We start from the raw sequence: 24,861 nt of genomic DNA, 5'->3' as shown, positions 1-24,861 counted from the left end.
GAAATCTGCCTTTGAGAAAAGCCACAATTCTTAAAAAAAAAAAAAAAAAAAGAAGAAGAAGAAGAAGTCCAGCAACCCTGAGCGGCCCTCGAAGCGGTCCAGGCCTGCACCGCCCGCCCTTGCTGGCTGGGGGTGGGTAGCGCGGCTCCTCCCGGTACCCCGGCGCCGACCCAGGGCGGAGGAGCGCCAGGCTGGTGTCCTGGCAACCCCGGAGCGCGCTTCCGCGCGGGAACCCAGCAGCCCCGCTGCGCTCTCGCCCTCGGCTCGGGTTCCTCGCCCGCCCGGCGCCCGGCAGTTCTGCCGCCGGTTGGTGCGTTGATCTGGCCGCATCCTCGGTGGAGATCTCCGCAGAGGGAACGGGTGGAAGCCCGGGAGGTGGAAGGGGAAGGAGCACCTGGCGCCGGCGGGGCAGTGAGTCTGGGCGGGGGAGAGAACCCCCTGGAACTCCGGGGACCGAGAACTCCCAACCGAGAAAAGCCCGGGGAGAGGGAGGAACGAGGGAAGTTCTGATTAAGACGCCAACCCTGCCCTCTGGACTTGATGGCGGGTGGACTTCCTCCTTTTTTGCTTTGATTGATCCCTTTCTTTAAAAGGGTCTTTCCTTGGTCTCCGGGTTGCTTTTAATACTTAAAATCAACACACGTGTAGAGGAGTCCATGTACCCTGGATATGGTCCACGGGACTGTCCTCTCCGCTCCATCTGCAGAGCGCCCTGCAGCAGAGAGCTGGCGAAGGCGAGACAAAGGAGACTCCGCCATGACCACAGTGGAGAAGAGACACAGTTGAGTTGAACTCGTCGGGAGGGCTGGGTGTGGATTTGGTCGCCAGATCCAAGTATATACCAAGGCTGGGAAGTTCAAAACACTTCAAGTTTAAAGGGTGGCCAGTTTGCCGGCGTATAAAAAGAACTCCTTAAATAGTAGCCTTTGTCTGTGTTAGTCCAAGATTTTTTTTTTTAAAGCAGAGTTTATTGGGTTATAGGACAAAGCTCCTGAAGAAGGAGGGACCCAAGAGGGTTGCCCCTTAACCCAAGGTCGGATGAGGCAGATAGTAGTTCAAAGCAGAGGTTCTTACAAATTACCTCCTGGGATCTTGTAACAGCTCCAGAGGTATATTCCTAATGAATAAAGAGAGCCAGAGGTTTGACCTGCCCAAGGGTTCAGTCAATAAATGGAGAAGCTGAGATTTGACCACAGTCTTCCTGTCTCCCAAACCTATGCCCTTTCGTTTTTCCTTGCTCAGACATTAGATTGGTGGCACTGTTTGTTGGATGGGAGAGCTTGGGTGGAAAGTATGACCCCTTTAAAGAAAGGTTTACATTAAATCATGGATGGTGGCTCCCTAATTGGTTCTGAAGGCTGAGAAGGATGTGTGGGGGCCCACGGCCTTTAGAGAACAGGGTCATGGGGCAGAACAGCCACTGTCTCTCAGAAAACCTTGGAGTGAGTGTATGAGCATTTGTAGGTGAGTGGCCTGCATGTGGCAAAAAGGGAACATTTTAGAATGTTCTATCTCTGCCCCATCAGATCATAGCTTGGTCCTCGGTCTTTTGTATTACAGATCTCCCATCTCCTCATTCTCCTTCACAAGTGCATGGAGAGGAGGGAGGTGTGACTCTCCATACCCACCTGTAAGTGGAGAGCAGAAGAGCAGAAGGAGTTAGAACCATTAATGAATGGTCCGATGTGGCTAGGTCAGCAAGGAGAAAAAGGGTTTGGGATTCTAATGTTAAGCTCCAGACTTTTCCATAGTTTCCAGGTTGAGCTCAGGTAATGGAGGGAGCTGGGGTTTTAAAGATGGAGTAGAGGGGCTCCATGTTTTTGAGTTAGGGTTACTGGAAGAACACCAGACCCTGAGATCCCCAAAGATCCATGACTTCCTGTTTTGCTCTGTAGGTATGTCCCCTCAGGAGACCACATCTGAGCTCAGCTTAACACGGAGTCCATGGGTTTAGGGAAGGAAGGGGCTCCATGAGCCTGTTGAAGATGAATGCAAAACTGGGGGTGTATATGCATTTTTCCAGGAAGGGGGGCCCATTGCTTTCATGACTCCTCAGGGAAGTCTGTGATCCAAAAAAGGGTTAAAAAACCACCGTCCTGGACCCTCAGGTTGTTTGTCGAGTCAAGAAATGGGTGAGAAACAGAGTGGTTTGTTCAAAAGGTATCCACATTAAGCTAGCTTGGCTAGATGTATTATTTTCTGCTGCCAGACCATGCTATTGTGTAAATGAGCTGAGATGACAAGTGTGCGAAAGTTCCTTGGTTATGTAAGGTGTTATTCCTGACTAAAGACATGGAAATAATTAGCGTGAATTCCACAGATGGTACCAAAAAAACAGACTTTCTTCTTAACTCCCCATTTCCCCCTGAATTCCTTTCTAGTTGCCAGAACCTTCTCTCAGTCCTTTCAGTGGAATCATCTTGTATCAGAGAGGTTTAGTGAACTTGTTAGTTTCCTGTTGGTTGGCTGACTGGACATTGAATTTGAATAACAATGATCATGCAAGGTGATGATCTTTTCTAGAAGGATGTGGTTTAGCTTCTCTGTATTACCAGAGCCTCCAGAACTAGAGAGGTGGGGCAGGTGTGGGGAGCCAGGCTGGAGAGGTAATTGACTTGCTAGAATGACTGAAGTTACTTTACACAATGGGAGCATCACTGTCAGAATGGAAGGAGTCAGACTTGTAATTTCAGCTCTCTTCTCTTTGAGGAGATGCAGAGAGGCAGCCAGAAGCCCTAGAAGCCATATTTAAGTGTCTCTGGGTTGTATTCTAGGCTCTGTTAGTTACTTCTAGGAAGATCCTGTAGTCAGCTGTTTGAAGGATGTGCTCTCTGCCTGTTTAGCAGAGAGACTGCTCTTCCTACCCTTGCTGTCAGATAAGCCTTTCCTGTTACAGCAGACACCTTCTAGACATTTGCTAACATAAAACTACTACTACTACTTCTCCTCCTCCTCCTCTTCCTCTTCCTCCTCCTTGTTCGTCTTCTTAAGATTTTATTTATTTATTTGGGGAGCCTGCATGCCCAGTTGGTTAAGCGTCTCCCTTTGGTTCCTGTCACAATCCTGGGGTCTTGGGATCGAGCCCCACATCGGGCTCCCTGCTCAGCGGGGAGTCTGCTTCTCCCTCTCCTTCTGCTGCTCCCCCTGTTTCTGCTTGTTTTCTCTCTCTCTGTCAAATGAATAAACAAAATCTTAAAGAAATATATTTTTATTTATTTATTTGTCAGAGAAAGAGCACAAGCAGCGGGAGCAGCAGACAGAGCGAGAAGCAGACTCCCCGTTGAGCAGAGAGCCCGATGCGGGGCTCAATCCCAGGACCCTGGGATCATGACCCGAGCCAAAGGCAGAAGCTTAACTGACTGAGCCACCCAGATGTCCCACCAACACAAAACTTATTACTCAAACAAGGAAATATGCTAAATTTGTAGACAGTGATTTCACTGTTTGCGGCTCAGGGTTATATAATGTGTTCAAATTTTGCCCCTAAAATTAAAAAAAAATGAACCTAGAAACTTGTGATGCCGTCCATAGCAACCAATTCTTGCTTTGGTGAACTCTCAAGTCCTCTAGTAGCAAATATATAGTTAGAATGTTTACATGCTATGAAAAGGCAACCACTGGGGCCCCTAGGTGTCTCAGTAGGTTAAATATCTGATTCTTAACTTCGGCTCAGGTCATGACTTCAGGGTCCTGGGATCAAGCCTCACTTCGGGCTCTGGGCTGGATGTGGAGCCTGCTTAAGATGCTTAAGATTCTCTCTCTCTGGGATGCCTGGGTGGTTCAGGTGGTTAAATGACTGCCTTTGGCTCAGGTCATGATTCCAGGGTCCTGGGATCGAGCCCCATATCGGGCTCTCGGCTTAGCAGGGAGCTTGCTTCTCCCTCTGCCGCTCCCCCGTTTGTGCTCTTTTGTTCTCTCTCTGTCAAATAAATAAAATCTTAAAAAAAAAAATTCCCTCTCCCCCTCTCCCTCTGCCCCCACCCCCAATGCACTCTCCTCCTCTTCTAAAATGAATAAATAAATCTTAAAAAAAAAAAAAAGTCAACCGTTGTTGAAACTGTTAAGACCTATGGGCAAAAATCATTGTAAGTAAATGCTCTTTTTCTTTTTTTAAGATTTTATTTATTTATTTGACAGAGAGCAAGGGGGAGAGAGAGAGACAGAGCAAGCACAAGCAGGGGAAATGGCAAGGAGGGGAGAAGCAGGCTCCCCGCTGAGCAAGGAGTCTGATGTAGGGTTCAATCCCAGGACCCTGGGATCATGACCTGAGCTGAAGACAGCTGTTTAACTGACTGAGCCACCTAGGTGCCCCTCTACTCTTTTTTTTTTTTTTTTTTAAAGATTTTATTTACTTATTTGACTGAGAGAGGAATCACAAGCAGGCAGAGAGGCAGGCAGAGAGAGAGGAGGAAGCAGGCTCCCTGCTGAGCAGAGAGCCAGATGCGGGGCTTGATCCCAGGAACCTGAGATCATGACCTGAGCCGAAGGCAGAGGCTTAACCCACTGAACCACCCAGGCACCGCAAGGCACCCCTCTACTCTTGCTCTTATTTCTTGTCTACACGTGAGGATCCCTTCTGCATCCTTATAGATAAACTTAATACCTTTTTCATAGGTATGTTTCTAGAAGTAGAACCACTGGACCAAAAGTGCCATTCTCACAGGATTCGGAGGCTACATATGGCCAAAGTGCTTTTTAGTGAGATGGAGACTTTTCCACCAGCAATGTATAAGAATGCCACTCCTCCAAGCTGAGCCAAACTTGGGTATTTGCAAACTCAAAGCAAATACTGGTATCTTGTTTTAAATTCAGCTCTTTGATTACTAGGAAGGATGGATTTTTTTCCAAATGTGTATCAACGATTTATGTGTGTGTGTGGGTGTGTCTGTGTGTTTTAATGAATTACCTAATCACGTCCTTTGCTCATTTTTTTCTCTTTGGGTATTTATTTCATCTAGTAAATTTATAAAAACTCATAATTTGTCATGACTATTAGTTCTTTTTCTTAATTGTGTACGCTATAAACTTTCCCCCCACTTTATAGTTTGCTATGGAAGTTTTAAATGTATATGTATTCAAATTTATGCATCTTTTCCTTTATTTTGCCTATATTTGATATCTTTTTTAGAAATAATTTCCCCAAACTAAGATTGTATAAGCAATCAATTATCATTTTTTTCAGGTACATCCTTTATTTTAAGTTTTATATTCAAATCTGTAAGTCATCTGGAATTTATCTGCGGATTAACTAATTAATTAATTTTATTTTCATTGCATATGGTTAATTCATTGTTTCAGCAATATTTTTGAATAATCCATTTTTTCCTCATGGACATGAAATGCCACTTTTTTTTTTTAAAGATTTTAATTTATTTATTTGGCAGACAGAGATCACAAGTAGGCAGAGAGGCAGGCAGAGAGAGAAAGAGGAGGAAGCAGGCTTCCTGCTGAGCAGAGAGCCTGATGTGGGGCTCGATCCCAGGACCCTGGGATCCTGACCTGAGCTGAAGGCAGAGGCTTTAACCCACTGAGCCATCCAGGCACCCCAAAATGCCACTATTATATAAAATTTTATTCTACCTACATTTTCTATTTTGTTCTCTTGATTTAGCTGTTAGGGTTAGTGTCAGTATCATCTTGATTATTGTAACATCAAGATACATTTTATAAATTACACTCTATAGCTCTGTAACCTTGAACAAGTAATTGGGCATTTGTGACACTTGATTTCTTTATGTGTAATGTTATTTCTATTTTACTTGCAATTATGGTAATTCATTGCTAATACTGTTTACTTTTCTTAAAGATTGGTTTTTCTTGAACTTTGTTTATCTACATTATTCATTTTTCCCATGAAGCCATAATTCTAATAATTTTTATTTCATTCATTTCTGTTTTTATGTTATGGTATCCTTTTTTATCAATTTGGGGTGTTTATTTTTTTTCCCTTATTTCTTGCATTGCAAGTTTAGCTCATTAATTTTGGAATCTTTTTTTTTTTTAAGATTTTATTTATCTATTTGTCAGAGAGAGAGAGTGGGCTCAAGCAGGGGGAGCGGCAAAGGCTCCCCACTGAGCAAGGAACCCAATGTGGGATTTGATTCCAGGACTCTGGGATCATGACCTGAGCCGAAGGCAGCCACTTAACCAATTGAGCCACCCAGGTGTCCTGGAATCTTTGTTTTTTTTTTATTTGTTTTTAAAGATTTACTTATTTGTTTTAGAGAGAGAGGGGGGACCAATGGGGAGGGGTAGAAGGAGAGGAAGAGAGAATCTCAAGCAGACTCTGTGCTGAGCATAGAACCCAGTGGGGGACTTGATCTCATGATGCTGAGATCATGACCTGAGCTGAAACCACGTGTCAGATGTTTAACTGACTGTAGCACCCAGGTGCCCCTGGAATCTTTTTTTTTTTTAATACTATAATCTGTCAATTCTAAGGTGGACATTTTTCAGAGTTTGCATCTCTGAGGTTGGACTGGTCTTCCTAGTGCAGCGGGCCAAGCAGCAGGTGTGAAATAATTGTTGGAAACTTTGCTGAATGAGCACTGAATAATGCAGAAGGTATGTCTGTGTCTTGGAAGAACATTCCAGAAGCAGTCGAGGAGCACTCATTTAAGAAGTGAAGCATCACCCATGTGCTTGTTGTACTGAGGTCAACTTAGGTGGGAAATGTGGGCATCAGTGATTGCATTGAAAAAGGGTTCAGTAGTCACACTTTGAATGCAAGAATGGCTTAACCAATTTTTTTGGCTTATATTTTCCTTTTTTAAACATGCGCATGAATGACAGGTGCTTAAAATTTACACCTAAGTAAGTTTGAAAGACTGCTTCAATAAATATATAATAAAAACTCTTAAGTGGTAAAGCATTCTGTCATAGTTTAATTGGCAACCTTCGTTCTTTGGGTACATAAAATACTAATATGCTAGAACCTCATATTCAGTGAAATACAGGATTACAGTAAATGCGTTTCAGGCTCTAGTTTCTACTTACTGCTTTACTTGGATAACTACAAGTTTTGATTTATAGTACTTATGTCATTGACCATGAAGCACCTCATGAATTCCATTGTGTTGTCCTCATTTACATGAGCTATTTAGAAGTGTGGTTTGAGTTTCCAAGCTTATGAATGTTTTTGGCTGTTTTTTAATTATTGATTTCTAATTGTATTGCATTGTGGTCAGAGAGTGTGGTCTATGTTACGTTTGTGAACACTACTTTTTGGATACTGGGAAACTGTGCTCTCCCCTTCACAGCTCTGTGTCTCTCTCAGCCCTTCCCCTGGGCTCACCCCACCCAACTACTCACACATCAAGCAATCAAGTGACCCTTTCTTTATTTGGGGTTGCTCTAGGTGCTGTGGCACTTTCCAGAACAGCTCTTCCGGTGCTTGGCCGGCTCTGAGAATCACCTGAGGTGCTTCTTAACCATACTGACACCCAGGTCTTCCCTTGCAGGTCTGGATCAGAGCTCTGGGATCCAAGTGTTGAACCGAGTGCTCCAAGGTGATCCTCGTGACCTAGCAAATTTGAGAAACTGTGCAGTTGGGGAATCAGGAAGTGGGATGGGACTGAAAGCAGTGGCGGAGCTAGACTTGAAGAGGAGGAATATCACTGCAGAACGTGAGCCTAATTGGTGCAGGGGAAGGAGGGTTTGCTCAGAATGCGCGTTCCCAGGCCTCACTTAGAGAGATTCTAATTCAGTGGGTCTATGATGGGATTTAAGAATCTGTATTTTGGGGGCACCTTGGTGGCTTAGTGGGTTAAGCCGCTGCCTTCGGCTCGGGTCATGATCTCAGAGTCCTGGGATCGAGCCCCTCATCGGGCTTTCTGCTCAGCGGGGAGCCTGCTTCCTCCTCTCTCTCTCTGCTTGCCTCTTTGCCTGCTTGTGATCTCTCTCTGTCAAATAAATAAATAAAAAATCTTAAAAAAAAAGATAAAAAAAAGAATCTATATATATATATATTTTTAAAGATTTTATTTATTTATTTGACAGAGAGAGATCACAAGTAAGCAGAGAGGCAGGCAGAGAGAGAGGAGGAAGCAGGCTCCCTGCTGAGCAGAGAGCCCGATGCGGGGCTCGAACCCAGAACCTGGGATCATGACCCGAGCCTAAGGCAGTGGCTTAACCCACGGAGCCACCCAGGCGCCCCACAGAGTTCTCAGATAATTCTGATGCAAGCAGTCCTTATGCCATACCCTGAAAAACTCAAGAATAGAGATCCTGGGAGGGGAAGGGAATGTACTCAAGAATCACTCCTCTTTTTTGTAATTTTCTTAGAACTAGAGGTTACATTATGTCTATTGAGCTTCTATGCACTATAAAATTATGCATAAAGAAATGCAATATCCATTCCTCTGACTTTTTGTTTTTAAGTGACTGGCCAAGCGCATCACTCTATAAAATGACAAGAGAACAGACTGACTTTCACAAATCAGTAATTGTATAGCAGAGTGAAGATAATGGTTATGATTCTGTATCTGAGAAGCCTGGCTTTCAGGACTCTCTTACTTGGGGAACTTGGGGAGTTATAATTGTTTTTCATTTATTTGCTCAAATATGTGTTGAGCATCTGCTTTGAGTCAGGCACTGTTCTGGGTGCTGCGAAGATGAGTAAGACATAGTACTAAGTCTGGTGGGGAAGACGCATATATAAATTAATGACAGTGCTCCAGTTGGGGGGGTGATGAAGTTTCTTTTTTTTTTTTTTTAAATATTTTATTTATTTATTTATTTGACAGAGATCACAAGTAGGAGGAGAGGCAGGCAGAGAGAGAGAGAGGAGGGGGAGGAAGCAGGCTCCCCGATGAGTAGAGAGCCCAATGTGGGGCTTGATCCCAGGACCCTGAGATCATGACCTGAGCTGAAGGCAGAGGCTTTAACCCACTGAGCCACCCAGGCGCCCCCCCATGGAAGTTTCTGACGGTAGTTCTTTGGATTATTCATCAGTCTTTCCATGAATAATCCTTTGAAAGTTTGTTTTGAGATGCTCAATGCAATGTACAGATAGATAGCTTGATTCAGATGTTATCTCTTCCACTTAATTCCAAGTAGGTAAACTCTGGAGGGTCAGTAGTCTAGCATATGGTTAGGATTTTTGACTTTAGTGTCACAAGAGCTGTGATCAAATCTGGACTGAAGTGTTTACTGTGTGTTCACATTTTCTGTGTGATCATAGGCAAGTTGCTTAACCATCTGTGCCTTAATTCCCTCTTTGGTAAAATGGAAGGATAAGCAATACTTAGTTCTGTGGCTGTTATGGGAATTAAGTGGGATAATGCATGTAAAATGTTGACATAATCCTCAATACACAGTACATGCTCAATAAATGTTAGTTTTGAAAAAATAATTTATATAATCTAGGGAACAAGATGGAGGGCTAGGCATTTCATTTCAGTAATGAAATCCGATGGTGATGTGTTGCAGGTACTAAACACAGCAATTTTCTGGAATCTAAGGGATGCTTTGCCAACACAACATCCTCCGGCAGAAAGGTCAGCCACTCATCTTCTGTTGAAACATGTCTTAGTGTGAGCGAGCCTCCAGGCCTCTGCAAAGTGTCTGCTCACTTAGAGTAAGTAAGGGTGCAATAAAGACCGTAACTATCGGGGTAAATTCTGACCAGGAAGCCAATATTCTGAGAGGTGGCATGACATGTTTGGCAAGAGCATGGATTCTGGAGCTAGACTGTCTAGGTTCAAACCCCAGCTCTGCCAAGTTCATCTGTGTGAACTTGGGAAAATGACTTTACTTTCCTGGGCCTTAGTTTTTGCATCTATAAAATGGAGATAATATTTCATAGAATTGTTTTGAGGTTTAAATGAGTTAATACATGGAAAAGGATTGGAAGATTCATGACGCACAATATGTGTTGTAGACATGCTTGTCATTATGAAGTTCAAAGGCAAGTGAACTAAGCTGTATTTTTTGGAATACATACTTAGGTGGTAAATCTTAGAGAAAAGCAAAGCCATGATTACTCTAAGAGTCAGAGTCAGGATAGTCATTAATTCTCGGTGATAGGGACACACAAATGGTTTCTGGAGAGCAATGGATGGGGGGAAGAGTGGAGGGGAGGGCTGGCTTTATAATTATTTGTAAAACTATTTGTGGTGAGTACTTTTCTCTGTTTAGATTTCTTTTTCTTTTTCTTATTTATTCTTTAAAAAAGATTTTATTTGTTTATTTGACAGAGATCACAAGTAGGCAGAGAGGCAGGCAGAGAGAGAGAAAGGAGGAAGCAGGCTTCCTGCTGAGCGGAGAGCCCAATGTGGGGCTCGATCCCAGGACCCTGGGATCATGACCTGAGCCGAAGGCAGAGGCTTTAACCCACTGAGCCACCTAGGCTCCCCTCTTTTTCTTTTTTTAAAAGATTTTATTTATTTGAGCGAGCGAGAGAGAAAGCATGAGAAGGGGGAGGGTCAGAGGGAGAAGCAGATTCCCTGAGCTAAGCAGGGAGCCCAACTTGGGACTCAATCCCGGAACTCCGGGATCATGACCTGAGCTGAAGGCAGACACTTAACCAACTGAGCCACCCAGATGCCCCTCTGTTTAGATTTCTTCACAGTAAAAGTTTTGGAGCCTTTTTTTTTTTCTTTTTTGGAACTTTTTTTCTTCTTTTTTTTCTTTTTTCTTTTTTGGAACTTTTTTTTTTTCTAATGGCTTTTGTTATAAGGAAAGTAAGTACACGTAGAAATTTTGAAAGTATAAAAACAATATTAAAAATAAAACTCATGGTAGTTCCACCTCTTAGAGAATCAATATTAACATATTTTTTAAAGATTTATTTTTAAGTAATCTCTACACTCAACGTGAGGCTTGAACTCACAACCCTGGGATCAAGAGTCATGGGTTCCACAGACGGAGTCAGCCAGGTGCCCCTTAATGTTATTTATTTTTCTTTAACTTTTATTTAAAATTTTTAAACTTAACATATAATGTATTATTTGTTTCAGGGGTACAGGTCTGCAATTTGATGTTGTTTTTTTATGTGCATGAGAAAAAAAAGTCTTCACCCTCCTAAAGTGTGCAAACTCAGTGGTTTTTAACGTATTCACTAAACCATCACCACAATCAATTTTAGAACATTTCATCACCCCCAAAAAGAAGCCCATCCTCTTGAGCAATCACTCCCACCATGTCCCCTAACCCCCCAGCGCTAGACAACCGCTGATGTCCTTCTTATCTCTGTAGACTTGCCTATTCTGGACATTTCATATAAATGGAATATGTGGCCTTTGGTGTCTGGCTTCTTTCATTCAGTGTTTCATTTTCAAGGTTCATCTATGTTACAGCATGTATCAGTACATCATTCTTTTTTTTTTAATTGGGGTGAATTATATATAACATAATATTTGCCATTTTATCCATTTTTCCCCATTGGAATTGATTACCTTTCGACCATCACTGCTATTTTTTTTTAAGGATTTTATTTATTTATTTGACAGAGAAAGAGAGAGAGAGCAAGCACAAGCAGGGAGGGCAGCAGAGGGAGAAGGAGATGCAGGCTCCCTGCAGTGCTCAGTCCCAAGACCCCAAGATCATGACCTGATTAAACCACCCACGCTCCCCTATCCTTGTCACTTTTAAAACATTTTCACCAGTCGTGGGGCGCCTGGTGGCTCTGTGGTTTAAGCCTTCAGCTCAGGTCATATCAGGTCAGCTCAGGTCATGATCTCAGGGTCCTGAGATCAAGCCCCACATCCGGCTCTCTGCTCATTGGGGAACCTCCTTTCCCCTCTCTGCCTGCTTGTGATCTCTGTCTGTCAAATGAATAAATTAAAAAAAATCTTAAAAAAATTATTTTCACCAGTGCCAATAGAAACATTCTACCCATTAAGCAATAATTCCCCATTCTCTCCTCTCTGCCAACCATGGTACTCTAATCTACCCTAATCTACTAACCTGATCTACTTTCTGTCTCTCTGAATTTACCTATTAAGGTATTTCATGTAAATGGAGTCCTATAATGTTTGTCCTTTTGTGTTTGGCTTATTTTACTTAACACAATGTTTAAAGTTTCATTCACGTTGCAGCATGTATCAGAACGCCATTCCTTTTTATGGCTGAATAATATTCCATTGTATGTCAATACCACTTTTGCTTCTCCATGCATTGGTCAGTGAGCATTTGGGTGGTCTCCACTGTGTGGCTAATGGGAGTAATGCTGCAAAGAACATTCCTTTACAAGTATCAGAGTCTCTGTTTTCAGTTCTTTGGGGGTATATGACTAGGAGTGGAATTGCTGGGTTATATGGTAATTCTCTAACTTTTTTGAGGAAACACCACACTGTGTCAGTCCCCTCAAGTTGTGGGTAAATAAATGATATGTCATGGAAATTTATGGGGGCCAGACCTAATTGTCATAAGGGAGAGTAATTCTAGTGTAAGATATGTAACATCATATTTAAGTGCATGGAAGAATATAATCCTTCTTCTTCCTTTCCAGCCTGGCTGCAGATTTGGATCTGAAATCCTCCTCCTCACATTCTGATCACTCCTCTGAAACCTCATTGCCTGAAGTGCCAAAGGATAAATATCGTGAGGAGTTCAGTCTGCTTAAATTGCAGACAAGTGAGTATGTCATAGCCTCTCCCCTGTGTGCCTCCACACCCAGGGCTTTCCAGAAGTCTGTCGTGCTGTTGGGCACTGTTCACTCAGGAAGTGTCAGGGGTTGGACATGCTTCATCTCTAATTCTCACAGTGACTCAGCTGAATATGTGAAATATATTTTTGAATATGAAATACATATAAAATGTATATTAAAATTGTATGTCATAAAATATATGATATGGAAATATATTTTCTAAAACTAAAATGGATTTGTATAAAAACCGTAAAAGTACTATAGCAAAGCATTAAAATAATAAAGGAGTATTTAGAGTATAGAAACCTCTTCCCAGTGTTTTTCCAACAGTATCTCCATTATGCCCTGTATCTGTGAGGAATTCTGAAACATGTATGTGCGTGCATGCATGTACTCAGGCATATATGGGTTATATTATATATACAATCATATTTGCACTCGTGGAAAATAAGATATAAACTATTTTCACGCAAGGCAAATAGATCATGGACCTCTTTCTGTGTCACACATATAAATCTAGGTGGCTAATATAGACCTACCCATTTTACACAGAAGTCCACTGAAGCTTGGAGAGACTTTGTCACTCATACGAGAGCACGGTGTTGGGGTTAGAATTGGAACTTGCCAGCCTCCAGAGCCTGTGTGCTTTTTTGGCCATCACAGAGCCCAAGGGCTTCTCAAGCAACCCTAGCGCTGTTAGGGGATCTCTCATTGTTTAAAAGAAAAGTACTGAATGAGGAAACAAAGACACGGACAGGTCCAGCAACCTGCTCGAGGTCCCGCCTTTCTCCTTTGCCCGAGTTGCGTGGAGACATCGTCCCGTGTCACTCTTGCGCATGCGCCTGCCACCGTTGCTGCCAACACCACGGGCTCTCCGGTCCATTTGGGATGGTTGCCAGGCCCTTCCCTGCCTGATAGGCATTCTCTTCTTCCTACCCACTTATCAGCGTGAAGGTTGGATCGTAGGTGCTCTGAGACACCCAGAAGTGTCTCAGAGCTTTCCATTCCATACATCACTTCCAACTAAAAAATTGGCTTCATTTTTGGACGAGAGGGTAAAAAGGGAAAAAAGAGGCCTCTTAGATCCCTTTCTCTCCACTTCCCTTCCTTTCAGGCCTCATCCGTCAGAGGTTGACATTGCCCCTGATGTAGGACGAAGGGATTATACACGTTGATAAAGGACAGCCAGTCAGAGAATGCCTGGGACAACTTTCCTGTGTTTTAACTGCGTTATGTGAGGCTGGGAGCGATGCTGATGGGAAGATTTCTGATGTCTTGCAGAAGATGGGCAGCGTCCAGAATGGACATTTTACCCAAGATTTAGCAGCAATATCCACACCTACCATGTTGGAAAGCAGTGTTTCTTTAACGGGCTCTTCCTCGGCAACAGGAGGTCTCTGTCAGAGAGAATGGTGGACAAGTGCTTTGGGAGGAAGAAATACGGTAATATTTTCCTCCTGGACCTTGCCTGTGCCATGCCTAAAAATACTCCCTGAGTTGTGGTTCTGTAGGCCCAACATTCCATGGCTGGCATCCGCCCTCTGGGGTCACCATGTCACTCTAGCGCAGCCAGGAAGATGGGAACGTAAAGGGGACGGCTGGCAGACTGCACTTTCTGGCAAAGAACTCACAACATATGCTGATCCACATTTTTGTTTTTCTCTGAATTTCATAAAATGCTAATGTGACATTTAAGTCCTCAGATAAGTTCTCTCAGATACTTATTAATAGAAACCTTCATTCAAGCCTCCAGAAAATAATTTAGGTTTCAGTTAGCTGCTGCCCATCATATGTATTTAAATTGTACATTATATTCTTCAAAGGGAAAATATTCCCTTAAACCTTAGCCTGAAGTGCATGCTGTTATTTCATAGCTTATTTAATTAAAGGTAATTGAGATGAGTGTATATATATATATATATAGAGAGAGAGAGAGAGAGAGAGATTGGAACATGGGGAGTTCTCTGTCCCAACCTACCCATAATAGATTTATGGAAAGATCCTAGGTTTGCTGGGTACCCAAGGACCATTATAGCACATTCTTCTCTGGAAATACCTGTATTTCCATGCCATGCTTCATGGATTGCTGTCACAGGGATACAGAGGGAAAGAAATAGAAAGTTCTCATTTTTGAGTTTCAACATAGGCCTTTTTTTTTTTAAGATTTTATTTATTTATTTGACACAGAGAGAGAGATCACAAGTAGGCAGAGAGGCAGGCGGGCAGGGGGGAGGAAGCAGGCTTCCTTCGAGCGGAGAGCCTGATGCGGGGCTCGATCCCAGGACCCCAAGATCATGACCTGAGCCAAAGGCAGCGGCTCAACCCACTGAGCCACCCAGGTGCCCCTCAACATAGGCTTTAAACTCAGAGCAGAGACAAATAGTTTTAAAGATCAAGGCTTTTGTCTGGCAAGAGGATATACAAGAAGCCATGCTAGAGGAGGTGGAAGAGCTTTGGGGAGTCCCGCATTCTGCTTGATGCCCAGCACCAAAGCCTAGCTGGGTTTCTGCCTCTGAGGGTGACTGGGCGAGATCTCAAGCTTCAGAGTCAAGTGGTTATCTGCTTTGGCTGAGCAGCAGGGTAGTGTGACTGCTGTGGGCAATATCTAAGCAGAAAGCCAGCCTCAAGGTCTCACCTACCCAGGAGATGCAGAGGAATAGCTGCATTTTTGTGCCCTGTGAAGACTGTGACGATTGGGACACAGAGAAAGTAAGAAACAGAGAGCCAGCCAGGAGAACGGCTCCGGTCTCGCAACTGAAATGCTGGGAGACCACAGTATGAGGGGAGGGGACCATCAAGCCAGGGATCGTAGGAGAATAAATTGATGCTTCACCTGTTGCATTGTGGAGGGGGCTGGCTTCCTGAGATCAGATTAGATGACATGTTTTAGCAGACAACAGAAATAAATGGCAGCTTCCAGAGAGTAGCAGAGATAAGGTGAGTATCAGATACTGATGTGGTTTGCAGTCCATGACCCAGGACCCAAAGCCTTACCCCAGAGCCCTGATATCATGTAAGCCTGTTGTGCACACCCTGACTTCTCACTCCCAACTGAGATGCAGCCATTGGGTAGACTGGGGAAGATTTATTTAAATATGAGATAATGGAGAAAAATCAGGAAGGGACTAAGTTTAGCTGTATAGTACTTAAGGATGCTCTTGGCCACAGTAGAACAAAAACCAAACTGTCAGAGGCTTAAATCATAAGATATTATATGTTTTCTTGAACAGATTTTATTTATTCATTTGAGAGAGAGAGAGAGAGCGCATACAAGCAGGGGGAGAGGCAGGGGAGAGGGAGAAGCGGACTCCCTACTGAGCAGGGAGCCCGATATGGGGCTCGATCCCAGGACCCAGAGATCATGACCTGAGCTGAAGGCAGATACTTAACCATCTGAGCCATCCAGGTGCCCCAGATATTATATGCTTTTCTTGAAGTTATTTATTATATATTTAACAAGAAGCTTTGAAATCTAGGTGGCCTATATGGACTGGTTGCCCAATGATGTCATCAAAGACACAGGTTCATTTTGTCTTTCTGTGCTGCTATTCTCAGACTGTGTTGGATTTTTGTCTTCATACTTGTCATCTTATGGTCACAAGAGAACTGTTGCTGTTCCAAGCATTGTATCTCTATTTCAAAACATGAAAAAGAGGAATCTCTCTTGTTGCCTTTCTCTTTTAGAACAAAGGGAAAATTTTCTCAAACGGTCTTTAGGAGACTTCCATCCACCCCATCTCACTGCCTAGAACTGGGCCAGTGTTAAGTATTCGTTAGAAATAAATGGGATTATCACGATCAACTCAAATCCTAATCCTAACCCATCACTTCCCTCCTAACTCAAAGTAAACATTATCTTGAATTATGTGCATTATTATTTCCCTTCCATCCTTCCTTCATTCCTTTGTTCCCTCCTTCCTTCCTTTTATGGTCTTTGTATGTACTGAATAAATGCAAAGACACACTTATGAAATATTTATTGAATGTATAGAATAAAGTATCACAATCACTTTAATGTTTCTTATTCCATTCAAGAAATGAAGTATTGTTGGGCGCCTGGGTGGCTCAGTGAGTTAAAGCCTCTGCCTTCAGCTCAGGTCATGATCTCAAGGTCTTGGATCGAGCCCCGAATCTGGCTCTCTGCTCAGCAGGGAGCCTGCTTCCCCCTCTCTCTCTGCCTGCTTCTCTGCCTACTTGTGATCTCTCTCTGTCAAATAAATAAATAAGATCTTAAAAAAAAAGAAATGGGGTATTGTCTTTACATTTTAAATTTCTTTTTCAAAAATATTTTATTTATTTATTTGACACATAGAGAGAGGGAGAGTGAGAGAGCACAAGCAGAGGTAGCTGCAGGCAGAGGGAGAGGGAGAAACAGTCTCTCTTCCGAGCAAGGAGCCCAATGTGGGGCTGGATCCCAGGACCCCAGAATCATTATCTGAGCCGAAGGCAGACGCCCAATGGATTGAGCCACCCAGGCATCCATCAAGTCTTTTTTAAATAGAGGTCCTCCCCCTTTCCTTGCAGTTTATTTGATGTAGAAACTATGTCATGGGCGCCTGGGTGGCTCATTTGGTTGGGTGTCTGCCTTTGGCTCAGGTCATTATCTCAGGGTCTTGGGATCGAGCCCTGCATCGGGATCATGGTTCAGTGGAGAGTCTGCTTCCCCCTCACTCTCTGCTGCTCCCCCTGTGTGTGCTCTCTCACTCACTCTCTCTCTCAAATAAATAAATAACATCTTAAAAAAAAAAAGAAAGAAACTAGATCATGTATCCTGTAGAGTTTGCCAGTCAGGATTTTGCTGATTACACTTCTTGGTACCATTTAACAGATTTCTCTGTCCTGTGTATTTCTTGTAAACTGATAGTAGGACCTGTAGGCTTGATTCGTTTTAGGTGTGATTACTTCTTAGGTGATGTGCAGTGACTTCTTTAAATCCAGAATGCAATGATCTTTTCCCATTTTTTTCTCTTCCTCAATCTCTTACAGTGCTTGTTACTGTTAAGCTTGGCACTGGACATTTCTTCTTTTCACGACATTCTCTTCTCTCTTGTTATTTCTTGGATAAGATGGAGAGACAGCATCATGACTGCCAGTCAGCTTCCATTACGAACTGAAATTCAACACCTTTATTATAGAAAAAAAATTGAAATATGTTTCATTAATGGTTGGCTCTAACCCATTAGCTATGATCAGGCCATTGATGGAGTTCCTTCAAGGCCTAATTTGTTGTCATAGAACGAAGAACAAAATGTTGTCTGTGGTTATAAATTGTAGGGAAATTGACCTGAATATGTAACTTTTCTCTTCTGTAGCTCTTCCTCATTAGCTCATTTCCTTCTGAGATCTAGTCTGAGAGACTGATTCCAATTACATTTGCTTCTTAAGCTTTGTAGGATACAGGGATTCAAAGAGCACCAATGCTCAGATTTTAAGCAGACTTCTTGCTTACCCTTTGCAGATACCTTTGATTCACCATTCACTTTAAACCAAAATATCCCGTCTGAACCTAAGCGATTCTTCTTTCCCAGGGTGGGGTTATCATGGCACTTTCTGGAAAATCTCCCAAACACAGTGTTTCTCAAGCACACTTTTCATCTTCTCAAGGCAAGACAATCACAAACATAATAATAATATGTACCTCATAAGAAAACATGAAATTATCTTGTTTCCATTGTCATATTGATAGAGCCTATCTTTGGATTACCTTTAGTCCTTTTTATGGTCATGTCTTTAAATTTTTTTAAAAATTTTATTCATTTATTTGAAGAGAGAGAGTCAGCACAAGTATGGGGAGCAGCAGTTGGAGAGGGAGAAGCAGGCTCCCCACCAAGCAGGAAGCCTGAGGCAGGGCTCGATCCCAGGACCCCGGGATTGTAACCTGAGCTGAAGGCAGACGCTTAATGACTGAGCCACCCAGGCACACCCGTGTTTTTAAATATCATTCACAGATATTGATCCTAGGAATGGAATACCAAAGTTAACTCCAGGAGATAATCCATATATGTACCCAGAACAGAGTAAAGACTTCCACAAAGCAGGATCAACTCTCCCACCAGTGAATTTCTCCATGTAAGTGTATATGAATACTACGGTTCTTTTGTTAATTTTATTTTATATTTTATTTTTATTTATTTTTTTAAAAGATTTTATTCATTTATTTGACGGAGATAACAAGTAGGCAGAGAGGCAGGCAGAGAGAGAGGAGGAAGCAGGCTCCCTGCTGAGCAGAGAGCCTGATGTGGGGCTTGATCCCAGGACCCTGTGATCATGACCTGAGCCGAAGGCAGAGGCTTTAACCCACTGAGCCACCCAGGCGCCCCTCTTGTGCTAATTTTAAAGTAATTGTATCTCTCTGTACTATATATGTTATATTTCATAAGGAGTAGATTCCAACAAAGCATGGTTGCCGACAATTCCTAGAAAAGTTCATCTCTAGTTCCTTAGTGTCCGCGTATATGTGTGTTCGTAACTGAAATTATACACAGGATCTTGACTACAAAAATGTAGTTGTTAATTTTGTCCCTATCATTGTTACTGTAAGTCTGAAGACTTTTCAGTTTCATATCGAATCAGATTGTTCATCAGTGACTACTGTTTGAATTGATGTACCCTTGGAACTAAGACCAAAGCGACTGAGGAGAAAGGGAGGTTCGTTATGTTAAAAGAAAAATAGTAGGTATATTGCATTAATATTTAAAAAAATGGATCACGTTTGCTTTCATGATGTTTAGTACAAATTATAATAAGAATTATGACCTTATAGCTGTGAGGCCCATAGGAGGCCATTAAAACCAGAAAATTAAACATTCTATTGAACACAATGATGTACCAATCTCTCTGCTATAGAAGCCATGCCAATTTGATGGTTGTCTGTTCTGTTTTTCAGAGTGCCTTATGAAAAGAAATATGATACATTTATTCCACTAGAGCCTCTTCCACAAATTCCTACGTGAGTTCTTGCACCGTGTTTTTATATTATCCAATCTTTATGAAGTTATTAGTTATTTATAATTTTCTCCTACGAAAAAGCTCATAGGCCCCCAACACGGAGGGACCTTTGGCCTTCCAGCAGGTGGGGCAATTTGTATGGAGAGTTTTGGTGAGGCACTTGGAGGGGAAGTGCTGTGGAGTCTGGCAGCTGGGTTGTCCACATCTTCAGCTGGTAAGATGGACAGTCCGCCAGAGGCCCCATGTTGTGCTAGGTAAACACTGTGGGGGGGTTTATATGGAGCAAAAAGATTTTCAAAACCCAAGAGTTGTTGGAAAAGAAAGACCCATGCTTAAATGAGTGCAGCCAAGGAGGATGGTTAGAATTTGAAGAGGCAGAGGAAAAGCCATCTGAATATTCTCATGTTTGAGGGAAGTATCATTCTTCTGATCTCATATTTTAAGGTCACCATCATTCTGAACCTCATTTATTTGCCCAAGTAGGGTTTAGACCTAGAAAATGATATGTGTCAACATAAAAAATTTCACTTTCCAGGGGCACCCCAGGGGCTCAGTCTGTTAGGCAACCGACTCTTGATTTTGGCTTGGGTGATGACCTCAGGGTCCTGGGATTGAGCCTGTGTTGGGCTCCCTGCTCAGTGGGAGTCTGCTTGTCTTCCTCTGCCCTTCCCTTTGCCCCTTCCTGCTTGTGTGTGTCTGTGCTCTCTCTCTCTCTCTTAAATACATAAATAAATAAATAAATCTTAAAGTAATTTAACTTTAAAATTTTTATTTATTTGAGAGAGAGATAGAAAGAACATGAGTTGGGGATAGGGACAGAGGGAGAGGGAGAAGCGGAGCAGGGAGCCTGATGTGGGGCTCGACCCAAGGACCCCAAGATCATGACCTGAGCTGAAGGCAGACATTTAACTGATGCCATTAATTGCATTAACTGGCGCCATCCAGGCGCCCCCCAAATTTCACTTTCTAATACAAAACAGTGTCATCTAAGTATGGCTAGAGTGGGCAAGTGACCCACAGTCTGATCTACCAAGCGTCCAGCTGAGAGAAGAGACCAAACCCTGGAGCTCAGTGGAAATAAAAGCCTTTTATTCCAAACTTGTGAGCTTTTTTTTTTATTTAAGATTTTATTTATTTAGTTGACAGAAATCACAAATAGGAAGTGAGGCAGGCAGAGAGAGAGGGGGAAGCAGACTCCCCACTGAGCAGACAGCCCGATGTGGGGCTTGATCCCAGGACCCTGGGATCATGACCTGAGTTGAAGGCAGATGGTCAAGGACCAAGCCACCCGGATGCCCCAATTTGACAGATTTGATCCCAATTCTGTCATAATATTTTGTTACAATTATTATGTGTATTATATTATTTTTATCATGAGTCTGTTTTCTTTGATTGCTTCAACAAAAGTTAAAAAAAAATGATTTCTTTCTATGTTAGGGAATGCTTGTGGTTTTGTTCTATTGATGCTTTCTGCTAGTATCTTTCTATATTGCCCAAACAAGAGCCTGCTCGTCTTGTTTGGGCTTCTAGTATTGGTTTGTCAGCTTTATGTGATATCCTTAACCCCCACCTATTACCTATGTATTCATCTCGTTTCCTTCCTGCAAGGACTTCCCCATCGCTAGCAGATTTATCAGGGCATTTTTCCCCCAGTCATGGTGCATTTCTCCCTAAATGTATGAAAACCGTAGTTGCCAAAAGATGAAAAGATTAAGAATGTCTGACTCATCCCAGGAGTCCCAATTCCTGGTACCTCTTGGAACACACACAGTGTAGGCCAGCATATGTCCTTTTAAATCTCTGCGGACTTGGGAGGATGCCGGTGTCTGACTTAACTGAGGCCACAGCAAAACAGCAGAAGGCACACTCAGGTGGGCTTCTCAAGAGAGCTGAATGAAAGGACTGTTTCCGCATGGATAAACAGCTGGAGGGAAATTGCATGGAAGGGCAAAGTCTCCTGAGGCTCTCTCAATTGGGCAGTCACCACTGTCACCACTCCCAATGGTTTCATTGCCCAGCTTGGCAGGAGATGAAGAATGGCTGTCAGGAAGGGGTTGTGGCAGTGGAGAGTGTGGTCTCAGCCAGAAGTGGGGTACCTCAGGAGATAGCAGGAGTAGAGGAGCTAGGTGAGAAATACCCCAACCTCTGCTTGCTTTCTGGTCTTCTGCTGGTGCGTTAGCCAAGCCTGGCTGAAAGCTAGAGGCATATGGTGGGGTCAAGGTGGTTCAAGTGGCAGGGGTCAGGTCTCTGGGCAGAGAAGGGCAGAAAAGAGAGTTGGGTCTGGGGAAGAGGGAAATGCTGAACAACTAACATGGTTTGTGTCATCGCCGGTCTCCTAAATTGGGAGCCTTCTTGCTTTGGAGGATGCCGTGTCTGATCCCCTGAAGGTATTTGTCCATTTTGCTGCACACAAACTCAAACCCAAGTGTTGTTTTCTTTCCACAGCTTGCCTTTCTGGGTGAAGGAGAAGGCCAACAGGCTGAAGCATGAGATAAGGGAGGTGGAGGAGCTTGATAACTGGCAACCAGCGTCCCCCTTGGTGCACAGTTTATATCCTCCTGGTGGGTTAAAGAACCTTCAAAGAACAGTATAAAAACTGGAGGCAAGCCTGGAAGAGAAGGCCTTTGAGAGGCTTCACAGTGGAGAGGAGAGAAGGCGAAGCCTCTCCCAGAGTGGATGGTGTCCTTGCCCCAACGTGGTCCCTTGGGCTGATGTCACGGCCACGCATCACTGGTTCAGTGTGTTGGTTGAGCACTGGTAATCTTATAACAGAGCACAGCCTTTAACTCCGTGCCTCTATCCACAGGTTCTCTGGATTCCGCAAGACAGTCCTGAACAGAAACAGGTCCGTAGAACCCATACTGACTGTAGTCAGGAGAGCCTCTCCGATCGATCGCTTCTGTCAGTGTGACTGCTCTAGGTCAAACGTTTGACTTTGATGAGTAATCACCATGCTGTGCTCTTTTTAACTTTATATTTTGAAAACTTTCAAACTTACAGAGAAGTTGTGAGACTCATTCAATGAACAAATCCCCATATATCCTTCATCCAGAATCTACAACTGTTAACATTTGTCAAACTTGGTGCCTTCTCTCTCTTTTGTTATTCTTATTGTTTTGTGGAATTATTTGAGAATGAGTGGCCGCCATCATAGTCCTTTACTATATAATTTAACATGTATCTCCTGAGGTCAAGGATCTTCTCCAATGGTTGCCATACAAGTATCGAATTCAGAGAACTTAACACTGATGCAATTCTACTGGTAGACGGCCCACCTTCAGTTTTATTCAGTTAAATTTAGTTTTTGAAGGATACTCTCAAATCATTGGTAAGATGCAGGCATGAGGCTTTCATTAATTTGGTAAAATTGTTCTCATTAATACTATTTTGAGATTTTCTCTACTATTTGCTTGGTACATGTCAGAATAATGTGAAGGCTGGATCTCCAAAGGTCATTCATACCATTGTTCTCCATCGCCGTTCTCCACTTTTGTAGCGTTTGTCCACATGGCCACGCAGGACAAGAGCTCCATGAGGACCAGTCCTGAGTCTTAGGGCCTTTCCTCAATGAGGCAAGAAGCAAATATATGGAGAAAAAGATGGGAACAAAAGCCAACTGTATACAGTCAGGCCAGGCTGTCACTCTCTGCTGTCAAGCCAATGACTCAGCATCTTTTTTTTTTTTTAAGATCTTATTTATTTATTTGACAGAAGGAGAGAGAGAGATCACAAGTGGGCAGAGAGGCAGGCAGAGAGAGGGGGAAGCAGGCTCCCCGCTGAGCAGAGAGCCTGATATGGGGTTCGATCCCAGGACCCTGAGATCATGACCTGAGTTGAAGGCAGAGGCTTAACCCACTGAGCCACCCAGGTGCCCCCAATGACTCAGCATCTTGGTAGCCAATCTGTTCTACTAAGGAGACCTCTGCTGGTTGGCTAATGAGGGTTGCAGGTCTGGTCTGCCCAAACCTTAAGGTGGAAAGAAAGAATTGGGGCCCAGACTGACACTCAAAATACCCAAACCACGAGATATGATTTAGTTCATTGGCAAAGCATTGTCTCTAGACATAGCTGAAGTAAAGGAAGCAGGTTTAGGACCCAGTCCCAGTACATCCATGCTGTCTTCATACTGGCCTTTGGACCAACTAGCAGAGAACATGGTAGTCATACCACCAGCAACTGTGACCACTTCTTGGGTTAGCATCAACATGCCTCTGGGCTGATTCTCTTGCCCCTGGGACACAAAGCTCACTCCCGTCCCCAACAAAATCCAGAAAAGAAAATAAAACCAAACAATTTAGAAAAGGAAAGAAAAAAGAGGTTGCCAACAGATTTTCTCAAATACATGCACTCCTGAAAAAAACAATTTTTTATGCTTCTATGAGTTAAAATATAAAAATGTCAGTCGCGACCACCCGTGTGGATGGATAATGTAGAACATAGTAGAAATGGAAAAAGTGATTCTGCAGGAATTTCCAGATGGGATTATCTAAGTGGAATAGGAAACACTCTGCACTGTCAGTTTTGGAGGGAAGAAGTCCTACACAGTAAAGGTATTAAGGAAACCAACAGAAGGACAGTTTCAGAAGGTGTATATTAGCCTGTAGATTTCAACGAGGTCTATGTAATTCCTACATATGGCTCTAAACAGAAGGAGATAGGATTAAAAAAAGAACGCTATTGAATAATTGATCTGGAGTTGTAGTGCCACATTCCATCTCCTGGAAATCAGGGCATTCACTGGATTTGGGGTGCTCTGTGGGCACACCTGAGTGGCCAGGTCTTTCTTACTCCTCAGCATTGCCAACCACCAGCAGCTGAGGAGTTCCGCTGCTAACTTTGGGCAGGACATAAATTCACGTGCATGCATCTTTTGGGGAGACTAAGGCATAGACCAAATGGCCAAGTGGGAAAAATATATGGATGTCCTAGCTGTTCCAGTCCTCCTTCTAGGCTCAAAAACGTTGGACCTTTTAAGGCTTGAAAATCCCCTTCACCTCACTTTAGGTTCCTTGGAAAATAGCATGAGTGTGCAGGTGTGCGTGTACGTGTGTGTGTGTGTGTGTGTGTTCATTTCTTTAAATAACTGCAGCTTGCAGTCTTAATAGAAACCACCGTATGTGACATTTCTAAGTGAATGCATTAGAGTAACAACTTGACGTTGTATGCAAGGTATTCTAATTTCGGATCTTGGGAAAAATGAAAACCGGCTCTTGTGGCCTGGAGGGAATATTCTGTTTAGTGCTAGTGGCCCCTAAGTCCAAATAAGCTAAATGAAGACCATTCCAAGACTGTTTCTCCAGTCTCTGCACCTCAGTTGTCAAAAT

At 43.1% G+C, this 24,861-nt stretch overlaps 1 protein-coding gene across 6 annotated transcripts; it reads left to right on the top strand.

Annotated features, from left to right (window-relative positions):
* Positions 1 to 220: 220 nt before the first annotated feature.
* Positions 221 to 23,290, top strand: SPATS1 (spermatogenesis associated serine rich 1). Of its 6 annotated transcripts, none has more exons than XM_047731917.1 (9): positions 221 to 411; positions 707 to 781; positions 7,461 to 7,625; positions 9,430 to 9,577; positions 12,452 to 12,576; positions 13,871 to 14,032; positions 18,538 to 18,658; positions 19,476 to 19,538; positions 21,983 to 23,290. In XM_047731917.1, exons 2-9 carry the CDS (start codon positions 757 to 759, stop codon positions 22,128 to 22,130), a joined length of 957 nt encoding a protein of 318 aa, XP_047587873.1. In that variant the 5' UTR covers positions 221 to 411; positions 707 to 756; the 3' UTR covers positions 22,131 to 23,290. The 6 variants fall into 6 exon arrangements, with proteins under 6 accessions (XP_047587873.1, XP_047587870.1, XP_047587871.1 ...); XM_047731914.1 differs by having other exon boundaries at positions 233 to 310; XM_047731913.1 differs by lacking the exon at positions 221 to 411 and having other exon boundaries at positions 424 to 781; positions 21,983 to 22,098; positions 22,344 to 23,290.
* The last annotated feature ends 1,571 nt before the right edge of the window (positions 23,291 to 24,861 follow it).

Source organism: Lutra lutra, chromosome 6, assembly GCF_902655055.1.
Source record: "Lutra lutra chromosome 6, mLutLut1.2, whole genome shotgun sequence".
Lineage (NCBI taxonomy): Eukaryota > Metazoa > Chordata > Mammalia > Carnivora > Mustelidae > Lutra > Lutra lutra.
This window is presented reverse-complemented; position numbering and strand designations above follow the sequence as displayed.